At 40.5% G+C, this 13,190-nt stretch overlaps 1 protein-coding gene across 1 annotated transcript in view; it reads right to left on the bottom strand.

Moving 5' to 3' along the window:
* LOC143023169 (kinetochore-associated protein 1-like) overlaps window positions 1-13,190 on the bottom strand; it is a 182,299-nt gene that overhangs the window by 87,726 nt on the left and 81,383 nt on the right. Inside the window, exons 14-15 of the mRNA XM_076181690.1 lie at window positions 11,222-11,385; window positions 10,422-10,664 (exon numbers count right to left, since the gene is read on the bottom strand). Of these exons, the coding sequence (XP_076037805.1) occupies window positions 10,422-10,664; window positions 11,222-11,385 (407 nt within the window). The remainder of the gene's footprint in view (window positions 1-10,421; window positions 10,665-11,221; window positions 11,386-13,190) is intronic.

The following is a 13,190-nucleotide window of genomic DNA, read 5'->3' as shown; positions in this document are numbered from 1 at the left end:
TTCAGGTAGGGTACCCAAGAAAGGTGCTTATCAAAAATAAGTCCTAAAACCTGGTTTCATCAACACAAGGAATCTGGTCATCTTTTAACCAAATAGTAGGGTCAGGGTGCAGACTTCTTAGTCGGCAGAAATGTAAGACGACAGTTTTGCTGGGTGAAAATATAAAACCATTATTATCGGCCCATGAAACTATTTTAGTGATGCAGAGTTGTAGTTTTCTTTCAGCTATTGCCATGTTGCTAGCTCTAAAAGAAATGGAGAGGTTATCTACAAAAAGGGTAGCAAGTATATCAGGAGGAATCACAGATGTCACCCCATTTATAGCTAAACTAAAGAGTGACACTGAGAACACACCCCTGAGGTACACCTTCTTCCTGTTGTCTTATTTCAGATATGACGTTCCCAACTCTTACTCTAAAAACACGATTTGCTAAAAAGTTCTTGATGAAAAAGGCCATTTCTCCTCGAATGCCAATAGCATGTACAGCCTTAAGAATACCATGCTTCCATGTGGTATCATATGCTTTCTCTAAGTCAAAGAAAATACTGATATGATGTTGCTTAGAGACAAAGGCTTTACAAATAGAAGATTCTAGTCGAAGTAATGCATCAGCAGTGGAGTGCATGCGACGGAAACCACATTGAATATCAGACATGATGTGGTTTCATTCAAGATACCAGACTAGTCGTGCATTGACCATTTTTTCTATAATTTTGCACATGCAGCATGTGAGGGCAATAGGACAGTAATTTGATGGAATTGAACCATCTTTATTATGCTTAAGAAAAGGTAAAATAATACCCATTTCCCAAACACTGGGAAACTAATGTTGAAACCACATCCTATTAAGAAGTGCAAGAATAAAACCTTTAGTTACTAGAGATATATGTTTCAACATGGCATATGTAATGTCGTCAGGACCTGGAGAAGTATCACTGCAGGAGTTCAAAGCCGAATCATATTCCTTTTCAGTGAAAGGGAGTTTATAGGATTCTTCACGAGGAGCAGTGAAGTCAAGATTACGTTGTTGTTCTCTCATTCGGTATGGATATCCAGGAGAGCTGTTGTCTGGTTTAGATATATCAGCAAAATGATTTGCTAAGGCATTACTGACATCTTTAGGATTAAAGACCAAAGAGCCATCTAATATTAAAACAGGTGGAGGGCTAATGATGTATTTCCCCGATATTTTTCTCATGTTTTTCCAAACAATCGATGCCGGTGTTCTATAGTTGAATGATGATACAAATTTAGCCCTTTGCTTCTTTGATGGTACGTCGAAGTAATGCCCTGCTTTTACAATAAGCAACTAAATTCTCATCATTTCTATGGCGATGTAATCTAGTCAAAGCTCTTCATGTTGCTCTATGTAGATTTCGTATGGTGTCAGACCACCATGGTACAGGGCGTCTCCTAAACTTTCCAGATGACTTTGGGATGGAATTAATGCCAGCAGCGTAGTGTGTCATTTAAGCACTCCAGTGCAGCTTCTACTGAAGAAAAACTGTCAATACTGTTCTGGACAGTACTCAATTCTTCAAACTTGGCCCAGTCGGCTTTTTCAGTGCACCAGCGAGGAATACCATCTGTAGGAGCACCTTTCTGTGTACACAATACAGTGGGATAGTGATCACTGCTTCATAAGTCATCAAGGACTTTCCATTCAAAGTCCAAAGCACAATTTGAGCTGCTGATCGATAAATCTATACATGATGTAGAGCCAGTCTGAATGTGATAACGAGTAGGTTCACCAGTATTTAAAACAGTAATGTCCTCCTGCTCCAAAATAGATGAAATTAGATTTCCTTTCTGATTTGAGGTAACATCACCCCATAATGGGTGATGAGCATTAGTCACCCATAATAACGAATGGCTGAGGTAACTGTTGAATAAGATTCAACAGATTATCTTTGGTTATATTAGTATTTGGTGGTAGATATAGGGAGCAGACTGCATATCTGCGATTCAACCCGGCTTGTATCGTGACAGCTTGCAATTGAGACTGAAGAGGGATGGGAACATGAGGTATATCTATACGGATATACAACATGCTTCCCCCATGGATACCAATATCTGGATCATATGTAGTACGGTATGCTGTGAAGTCTTTAGGGCATGGGGTAAACGAGTCTAACTTTATTTCTTGTAAGGAAATAATATTAGGTTGCTGGTCATGGATTAGCAATTTCAATTCCTCATACTTGGCTCTTAGTCCCTGACAATTCCATTGGAGCAGAGTGAATTCATCTATGGTTCAGGGAATGTCGGGTGGTGTTGTTACCCAACTTCTTGGTCTTAGATTGTGGGATTGAATGGACCTCAGCTTTAATTGGAAGCTTTGGTGGTTTAGATGATTGAACTCCAGGTTTAATCTTAGTAGGACCTTCTTTAGGTCTACCAGAGGTGGTAGAACTTCCCTGTGGCCCTACAGGTAGAGGGGGAGGGACTACTTTCTCTATAGGTACAGAAGGATATCCTGTTGATCCTTCTAGGTTGAGGGAAAGGTTTCCACTCCCCTCTCAGGGGCCCTTGGGTGATGGTGTAGGGCCTCCCATGGCCCCAATATGGGAAGAGTTGTTAGATGGCATTTTGGATACAGCTGTTGTAGAATCTCTATTCTGAATTTTGCCACTTGGGCAATCCAAAGAGTCTGAACTCCGTGTTCGCTTATTGCGAGTTAGTTGGTCAACTGATCGGTTCGTTGATTGTTTGCACTTTATCTGGTGTGACTGATCAGTCTCCATTTTATCCATATTAGGTTGTGTTTTAGTGGTGAGGTGGCCTGTAGGCTGTAATTTGTTGCCAAGGGCTTCTGAGTATGTCTTAGTATTAAGTTTTAATGAATCAAGCACTTTTCTTCTTGCTTCAGAGTAGCTAATATGTTCTCTGACCTTTATATTTACGATTTGTTTTTCTAGTATATATTTTTCATAAGATCTAGAGGAAGCTGGGTGCTCTTCATGACAATTAAAACATTTCGATGTTTTCGTACAGTCTCCATGTTCGCTTTCACTGCAATTGACACAAATTGGTGGTGTTCCTGCTAATTTCTTGCGACATGTGTTGAACATATGACCAAACATTTGGCAGTGGTAACATCATCTTGGTGAAGGTATATATGGTCTAACCTTCAGTTTATACCAAGCAGCAGATATTGATGATGGAAGATTAAGCAGGTCAAATGTTAAGATTATTAGAGGTTGGTCTACAAGAGTGCCATTTTCTTTGCGTTTCATCCGGCGAACACTTGAAACGTGCTGGGATTTCGACTCTGTTAAGAGCTTTTCTTCAGAAAACCTCAGCAGTTCCTTGGAGTAGACAACTCCTCTACACTGGTTGAGTGTCTTGTGAGGGGTACAATCTGCCTCATGCCCAGCAACTTTTCCAATGTTCTGCAATTTTGAGCTCTCTTCTGGAGAGTTAACCTCTATCAGAAGTGATACACTACTTTGGGGGATGATTTTGGGTTCCCTGCCAATACATTGGATAATTTCTCTATGGACATCAAAAATGTCTAAAGAGTCAATGGGGTTGTCATTGGGCATGGATAAAGTTAAACATTTATTATAATGGGACTCAAAAATCCCAGGCAAAACTTCCAATTGTCCTCGTGGATTAGTTAGAGGGGGGATAGACTTTTCTTTATTTCTATTTTTCCACTGTGGTTTAGCGGAATAGGGTTCCAGTGTGATGAAAGACTGTGGACTTTCATCTCTAGAACCAGTAGAGGCCTTGCTCATATCCTTGGTCATGCATAGGTCGTCAGCGTTAGGAGAGTTTTCTCTTAAGGGTTTGTCTTGACCGCAGTGAGGGTGACCTTACTGGGGGCGGTTCCCCAGTCAGGTGGTTACGAGGCAAACTATGTTTGGGGCACCTTTTCTAGCCCCCTCCCCATGTGGGGTGAGCAGAGTGGATCCTGAGTAGGGCTGCTCAGTCATGTGGGTAGCTACCGAACCATGCTGTTGCCTCAATCCCAATACAAGAGCGATTTATCTTGCCCGTCCTTCCTCAACAGACATTCCCCTCTTCCCCAAAGCCCCCTTCACCCCATCCATCCATCTCATCCTAGGATGTCCCCTCATGTTCACTACCTCCACATCTGCCTTCCATACCTCTTTTACTAGTCTTTCTTCACTCATTTTTTCCATGTGTCCAAACCATCCTAATATTCTTTCATCAACCCTATCTCCCAGCTCCTTTTCCACCCCTGTTCTCCTCCTCATTTCTCACTCTATCTAGCCTAGTAACCCCCATCATACTTCTCAGACACCTCATCTCAAACACATTCAAACTCCTTCTCTCTTCTCTTATGTTCCATGTTTCTGACCCATAGAGTGCTGTTGGCACAATCACTCCTTCATACAGTCTCCTCTTAGCATCCATTCCCAAATGTCTATTCCTCATTACACTCTTTAATCCACCAAGGCATTTACTCGCTTCTCTCAATCTACATTCTACCTCCACCTTCACTCCACCTTTTCCTGCCACATTTGCACCCAAGTATCTAAAACTATCCACTTCCTCCAGTCGCTCTCCCTTAACCCCTTCCATACGGTGCCACACACGTAGGCGTCATGAGGAGCAAGTGGATTCACAACGCTGCCATATCGGCGTCTTGATTATATTTATTGTAGTCGCCCCTGTGTTTTTACATTCTCCCTAATCTGCTCTTAATCCCATTCTCTGTGGTTTTCAAAATTCACGGGTAAAAGAGAGAACGATCGATATAAGCCGTGACTATATTTTATGATGCGAGTATTATTACGACACGTCGTACGGCTGGCATTGGCTGCTGCCCGCGAGATTTAAGTCCTGTAGTGAAGTGGTTAATGCTCACTTCCAGTCTACTGTCACTTTCACCCCTTGTACATCTCATCACCTTACTTTTACCCACATTTATCTTTAGCCTTTCCAACTACACTTAACAAGCTAATCCCTCTGAAACTACTACATTCACACTTGTCCCCTTTTCCCTTGTAAAGTGGAACTATATAGGCACTCCTCCAGCACTGTACCCTCTCTCCAGCAAACATTAAATAACCTCACCAACCAGTCCATCACTGTACCTCCTTTTTTTTAGACATTCTGCATGGCATCCATCCAGACCAGGTGCCTTACCTGCTTTCATCATCTTAACAGCTGCCTTCACTTCATCCTTCCTTATTTCTCCTCCATTTTCCTCAATCATCACTCATTTTCTTAGCATTTCCCACTGCAACTATCTTTCCCTCCCTATCCTCCTTCACATTTAGCAACTCCCTAAAATATTCTGTCCATCTTCCCCTTACTGCCTTCTCTTCCATTATCATCTCTCCATCTGCACCTTTTACCTTTTCTTCTCTACTTGATTCGCCTCCTCTTCCTCTCTTAATTTCTTTCCAAAACATCTTTCTATTACTTTCAAAGTTTTCTGTCATACTCTTACCCCATTTCACATCTGCTCTCCTCTTTGCCTCCTTTACCTTTTGCTTTACTTCTCTTTTCTTTTCTTTGTACCTCTCATATGACTCCCTCATCCTATTTTGTAACCAATCTGTGAAAGCTCGCTTCTTCTCTTCTACAACCTTCTTTGTTTCCTCATCCCACCATTCACTACCCTTCCTTCTATTTCCTCCTGTCCTTCTTGTTCCACACACCATCTCTGCACACTTTGTGACTCCCTCCTTGAACCATCCCCATTCCTCCTCCACATCTAGCTCTACTCTTTCCTTCACTCCCTCCCACTCCTCCTTCAGCTTCTTCTTGTACTCCTCCTTTTCCTTTTCATTTAAAGAGTTCACTCTTAGCACCTCCCTACCTTTTGTCCCTTTCCTCTTTCTCCATCTATCCTCCACTCTCAACTTACCTTCCACCAAAATATGATCTGATATTTCCCCACCCTCTCCCCTTAGCACATGTACATCCTTAACTCTTCCTATCATTATCCTATTTACCACTACACAATCCATTAATGCTCTATCTACCATCCTTCCATCCACCACCCTCTCCCATGTGTACTTATGCTCGACTTTCTTCCGAAACACTGTATTTGCTACCATCAATTCTCTCTCTAGACACATTTCCACCATCAACTCTCCACTACGATTTTTTCCTGGAACTCCACATTTCCTAACCACTCCATCAATTGGATCATTTCCTACCCTAGCATTAAGGTCTCCCAGTACTATTATATTGACATTTCTCCCTAAATCCTCTATGCACTCATTTAAATCTATCCAAAAGGCCTCCCTTTCTTCTACACTCTTATCACTGCCAGGCCCATATGCACTTACCAAGACCCACATCTCCTTTCCCAGTTTCACCTTCATCCACATTATCCTTGAGGAAACCTCCTTCCACTCCACTACACGTTTACCTATCTCTTCACTTACTAGAATAGCCACCCCTTCCCTCCCTCGCCCTCTCTTCACTCCTGATAACCTCCCACTTACACTCCCAAACTTACACTCACCTTCCCCTTTCAACTTAGTTTCACTCAAAGCCAACACATCCATCTTTCTTCTCACAAACATACTACCTATCTCTTCCCTTTTACTCTCATCTGTACCACATCCACGCACATTAAAAGACTCAAACCTTAGGGTGCTGGTCGGAAAACTCCCAGACCCTCTTATGCCTTTACTTTTTCTTTTAGGAATGTCCCCTGTGGGGCTACAAGGAGAAGGATGCCTAGTCCCAATCCCTGTCCCTTTCTTCTCACCTCTTACGATCCAAGTGGAAATACTTAGTGGCAGTATTCTTTTCCCCATTACACGGGGGGTAGCCAAAAAGAAAAAGGCATAGAAATCACTTGCACCTATTTCACCTCCCATATATTCCACTCCCCTCCCCCCTCCCCCCCCTCCTATCTTGGCACCTCCTGGATGACAGGTCATCCCTGTATCCTGTCCACTGCTCTGGGTCAGAAGCAGTGTCGCAAGACACAGCACATCCACAGCAAGGCCGCTTCATAAATTCGGCAACACCCCCTCTCTGTCCCCTCATGCAGAAAAGGAGAAGACGAGGAGAAATCCGTTCTGGCTGTGTCAAATTTTGCTCACACATACTACCTCACCCCCCATCCCCACCCACTCCCCCTCATGCATCACAGCCTCATCTATACACAACCCTTCTCCATTCACCCCTATCTTCTGTCCTCTCCTGTCCTTCCTCTACAGACATTCCTCTCCTTTGTAAAGCCCCTTTCACCCCATCCATCCATCTCATCCTAGGATGCCCCCTCATATTCACTCCACCTTCCACACTTCTTTTACTAATCTTTCTTCACTCATTCTTTCCATGTGTCCAAACCATCCTAATACTCTTTCATCAACCCTATCTCCCCGCTCCCTTTCCACCCCTGTTGTCCTCACATCCTCATTTCTCACTCTATCTAGCCTAGTAATAACTATAATACTTCTCAGACATTTCATCTCAAACACATTCAAACTACTCCTCTCTTCCTCTCTCATGTTCCATGTTTCTGCACCGTACATTGCTGTTGGCACAATCACTCCTTCATATAATCTCTTCTTAGCATCCATTCCCAGATGTTTATTTCTCATTACACTTTTTAATCCACAAAGGCATTTACTTGCTTCTCTCAATGTACACTCTACCTCCACATTTGGATAACCCATCATCCAGGAAGAGCAAAGAAAATAGGGAGGTATGTGTGGTGAATGGGAGTGGAGTATACGGTGATGAAATGAGTGGGAGTTGGATTATGCCTTCGACTTAGTCTACCTCCCTTGTTAAGGGGAAAAAGCCCTTGGTATATGTAGTATGTACATACATTTAGTTTTGGTTTAATGTCACAAACTCCCCTTACCAGGAGACTAGGACAGTGCCCCTTACAAAGGACTTTGTTGCCTGGAATTTAATTCCTAGAATATGATGACTCCTATTTACCTAGTTGTATTATACGGGAAGGGAGCTATGCTCGTGGTGACCCGTCTTTGTATCTCTCAGCATCAAGTTTTTTCTTAAAATCTTGAATAGTGTTTGCACACACTGTTTCTTTGTCTAATTTGTTCCAAGTGTCTATCACTCTGTATGGGAAGCTTTTTTTTTCAGATCTCTTCTGTAATTATCTTTGAGTTTCTTTCTGTGTCCTCTTGTTTTTCCATTGTCCCATTTCAATAAATAATTCTTATCTAAGATTTACATTCCCTTTATAATTCTATAGATAGTTAGTAGGTCCCCTCTTTCCCTTCTTTGTTCCAGAGTTGGTAATACTAATTTGGACAGTCTCTGTTCATATGTCATTTTGGAAAGAGTTGGTGCCAGTTTTGTTCTTGCTCTTCATATTCTTTCTAATTTCTTGATATTCTTTTTGGTACTGGGTGTCCATAGTGTTGCTGCATACTCAAGTTTTGGTCTTTTTGATGTGGTTAATATTTTTTATCATTTCCTCGTCCAAATAGGCAAATGCCACTTTTATTGACCTCAATAAATTGTAGTTTTCTCCGATTATTTTAATAATATGCTTGTCTGGTGTCAGGTCTTTGCTGATCATCACTCCAAGGTTCTTTTTCCAAGTTTACTTTTTTTTACCTCTTCTTCACCAATTTTATGATCTCTCGATATTGTTTTTACTTTTTCAAATTCCATTATCCATTTCTTGATATTAAATTTCACTACCCACTTTTGAGTTCATTTCCAGATCTTGTCCAAGTCTTGTTGTAAGGAGTAGCAATCCTCCTCCGTTCTTATTTTCTTTAGTATTTTTGCGTTGTCTGCCAAGAAATTCATATAACACTACTCCTTCATCCATGTCATTTATGTATAAGGCAAACATGATTGGGGCCAGTACTGATCCTTGCAGGACACTACTTATCATTTCTTCCCAATTTGAGAATTTATCTCTACTATTCTCATTTTCCTCCCAGTCAGGAAGTCTTTCATCTATTCCAATAATTTTCCTCAGATGCCACCTTTTGACTCTATTTTCCTTATTAGTTTCTTGTGTGGTACCTTATCAAATGCCTTTTGTAGGTCCAGAAAGGCACAGTCTGCCCAACCATCTCTCTCTTGTATTATATCTATTAATCTAGAGTAGAAGCAGATCAAGTTTGTTGTACATGATCTTCCTTGTCTGAATCCAAAATGATTTTTCCCAGTTTTCTCTTTTTCTGCATAAGGGGATGGAGGGAGGGGGGGTCCATGATTAAATGTAGTTGCCTTGCTGTGGATGTGCTATGTCTTGCTACATTGCATCTGACCTAGGGCAATGGGCAAGATGCAGAAATGACCTGTCATCCCAGAGGAGCCAAGAAAATAGGGAGGTAGGGGTGGTGAATAGGAGTATAGTATGTGGGGATGAAATAGGTGGGAGTGCACTTATGCCTTTGACTTTGGCTACCTCCCTTGTAAGGGGGAAAAAGCCCTTGGTATGTGTATATATAAACATTCTGGGGGAAAGAGAACAAGTATAACAGCTGTAACTTTACATTCTATAATACACATATTATTATGCATCATCATACATCAGGCAGCCTAATGTATGCAGGAGTATTTGACTCATATTGAAAAGGTTAATGAACCATAACCTTGGTCCAACTTGCTGGCAGCATGGTTCAAAGTGCCACCACTTCAACCTCTGCCACAAGTAGCAATGCTCTAACCCACTCAGCCAGGGAGTATCCAATTACATCCTATACATGTACTAAAAGTGCCAAAGAAAGCACCCACCTTTACCCATCCCATACCCATATGTTCTCCTTTTTATCTTAGCTCATAGTGGATAAAATACCATTCCTGATCCCCCACCCAAAACCCATGTCAGAAGCACTGTAGCAAGATGAAGAACCTCCACACCAGGGCCCAACAGTAAAAGCTGATTTACCCCACCACTTCATTACATGGAGACCCTCCCTCCTTGTCCACTCACAAGTAATTAAAGAAGACAAAGAAAACAAAGAGAAATCCTTTCAGTCTGTCACTTCATCACCCATTCACAACCATTCTCTACTCTCACCTATCTCTTGCCCTCTACCTTACTAGTAAATATAAAAAGTGAAATATATTTATGAGTGGAAGGGTGGTGAGGTAAACACCAGGAACCGTTGGAGTTTTATTGCTAACGCTTCATCCTGAAAGGACTTCCTCAGAGCTGATTAAGTCCTTTCAGGCGAAACGTTAGCAATAAAACTCCAACGGTCCTGGTGTTTACCTCACCACCCTTCCACTCATTCTGTCTTACGCACTTCAAATATATTTATCTTTTATACAAAACTCCTTTATCATGGATGATATATATATATATATATATATATATATATATATATATATATATATATATATATATATATATATATATAATATATATATATATATATATATATAATATATATATATATATATTTTTTTTTTTTTTTTTTTTTTTTTTTTGAGAGAGAGAGAGAGAGAGAATTTTAAACAAAACAAATGGTTGTATCACCTGTGTATCAGAGATCAATTTGATGACAGCATAAGCTTTGTCCTCCCATGTGGCTCCCACATTATCCCACCACTCCTGACTGGATGATTCAAGAGTATACTTGATGTAGTGAGCCAGGGACTGGTCGATGCTGAGCTTATGCCTTAGCATAAAGGACCGTAGGAATCCTTCAAGTAGGCCCTTCACTTCATCCCCTGAGAATAACCAGTCCAGGAGAGCATCCACAACATATTGTTTATTGAGCTGTGGGAATGATACAAGTCATGTTAACAAAAAGTGCAAGGCAAATCATGCATGAACATACATTGGAATTACAGAGCTGTATCTGCTATTATGTCACCTTAAATGATTTAGACAATTTTTTTTAACTAATTCTATCAGTCACACATGAAAAACATTCATGAACCACATCAGAACTAGTATTTAAGTTGCAGAACACCATTTCAAACACCTACTTACATCCACTCAACTATCCTTCTCACTCAACCATTCCCCAGTGTCAAGATTTTAACCTTAATTTTTGTTTCACCTCCCTTTTACCTCTCTATAATGATGATGACTGATTCAGTTTAATGTCATCAACTCCCCCTATCAGGAGGCTAGGACTGTGCCCATTACAGAGGACTTTGTAGTGTGGAAGTTAATGATCCATTCCCTTGGTCAAACTCACTGGCACCAGGGTTCGAACTGCCATCACCTCCAACTCCACCACAAGTAGCCTACCGACACTGACATGCTAGGTCATAAAGCATCCAAAGTTTGTAATAATAAGTACATCTTATATAAAACAATCATCTCACCTGTGTATATTTGCTGAAAGAAATCATGACTCTGAACTTTGTAGCCAAGAGCTGAAGGTCTTGCAGAGCTAGTGCTGTCTGCCTCAAGTGGTAGAGCATTGAAGACTGGGAATGTGCCTTCCACTGAGCTACATGGACTGCCATCTGAACCTCAATGTCCCCGCCTACAAAGCCAACATTCTCTTTTAGAATATGCAAGACAATGCAATACTGATATGGAAATCACTACACCAACACTATTTTGTGACTGTAACATCACCTTATTGCACATGTATTACACTGTAAATTTTAATGGCAGAACATGTGCTTTATACAACAAAGGGACTAAACCAAGTCCTGTTGAACTTTTATACATTGTGTTAAAATATTTCATATTCATGTGTAAATTTGAGGGTCGTTCCAAAAGCAATGCCTCCTATTTTTTTATTCCACACGAAGGGATCCGAGGGGATTACAAATTGCATTGTTATGATGACTGAACTTAAAATATTTCATATTCATGTGTAAATGAGGGTCGTTCCAAAAGTAATGCCTCCTATTTCTTTATTCTGGACAAAGGGATCCGAGGGGATTACAAATTGCATTGTTATGATGACAGAACTTGTGCTCTCATGACCTGAAAGTTTCATCTCTCTGTTGCAGAAAGACACAAAGAATGAATTAACCGAGACACTGAAAAATGAAGAAAATATAGTACTTATGGGTGACTTTAATGCAAAGGAAATAAATTGGGAAGAATTGACAATGGGAGGTGGAGAACTCTAGGGAAATGTCCTACTGGATATGACCATAAATTACACATTGACGCAATGGGTTAAAGAAAATACTAGATTTTGACAAAACAAAGAACCATCGAGACTAGATCTGATATTCACATCTGAACCAGAAATAGTGGAAGAAATAAATAATAAAACACCAATTGGGAAGAGTGATCACATACTAATAGAGATTGAACTTAAGGAAAAATGTGGTAAGAAGGAATGAGAAACATAGAGAAGGAAGATTGATGTACAACAAAACTGATCTTATAAAACTTAGAACAAATGTTCAAAATGCCTGTTGGGAAAAATTTGCAAAATAATGAAACAATGACAGAAGAGAAATATATAAAGAGGGAACAGACAAATATGTGCCTAAGCAGAAACAGAAAAGGGAGTACATAAAGTGCTGCTATAATAAAAAGTGTAGCAATGCTAAAGATAGAAGAGACAAAGCTTGCAAAAAAGGCTAAATGGCAAACATACATTAAACTGAGAAATAAATGCGAAGAGAGGAAAAAAGAAACTATGAAAAAGATAATAGCAAAATGCCAATATCAACTTAAACTATTTTACAGATACATAACGATAAACTTAAAGACAAACATGAAATAATAAAACTGCGTGAAGGAAATCAAGAATACAGACGCTCCTCAACTTACGTTTTAGTTACGTTCCGAACGGCCGAACGCAAGTTGAAAATGAACGCAAGTTGTTACTGTACTATACATCCGTAAATTCTATTACTGTATCCTACAAAACACCCCTAAATCATTAATTATACACATAACATTATAAAATAATAACATTAATTTCAAAGAGATTAAATTCAAGCAACATTAATTGAGATGTTGGAGGAGGAGGAGGAGGAGGGGAGGAGGAGGAGGGGAGGACGAGGAGGGGAGGAGGAGGAGGAGGGGAGGAGGAGGAGGAGGGGAGGAGGAGGAGGGGAGGAGGAGGGGAGGAGGAGGAGGAGGCAAGGCACTTTCAGTCTGTCGTTTGTGCATTGTAAACAATGGACGCAGCGTCATGCGCAAATATCGTTTGAACTACGGAGAGCGCACTAAACTAAAAATTCACTCAATCTTTTTTTTTATCATTTTTTTTTACAGTCAGTTCAAATGTAAAATCGAAAAAACGTAAAACGAATGAACGTAAGTAGAGGAGCGTCTGTACACAGAAGATGTAGAAATGGCTTAAGTAATGACCAG

The sequence above is a fragment of the Oratosquilla oratoria genome, unplaced genomic scaffold, assembly GCF_046742065.1.
Source record: "Oratosquilla oratoria isolate Oo_2021 unplaced genomic scaffold, ASM4674206v1 SCAFFOLD45, whole genome shotgun sequence".
NCBI lineage: Eukaryota > Metazoa > Arthropoda > Malacostraca > Stomatopoda > Squillidae > Oratosquilla > Oratosquilla oratoria.
The sequence above is the reverse complement of the archived record's forward strand: the minus strand, read 5'-3'. Positions and strand labels throughout refer to the sequence as shown.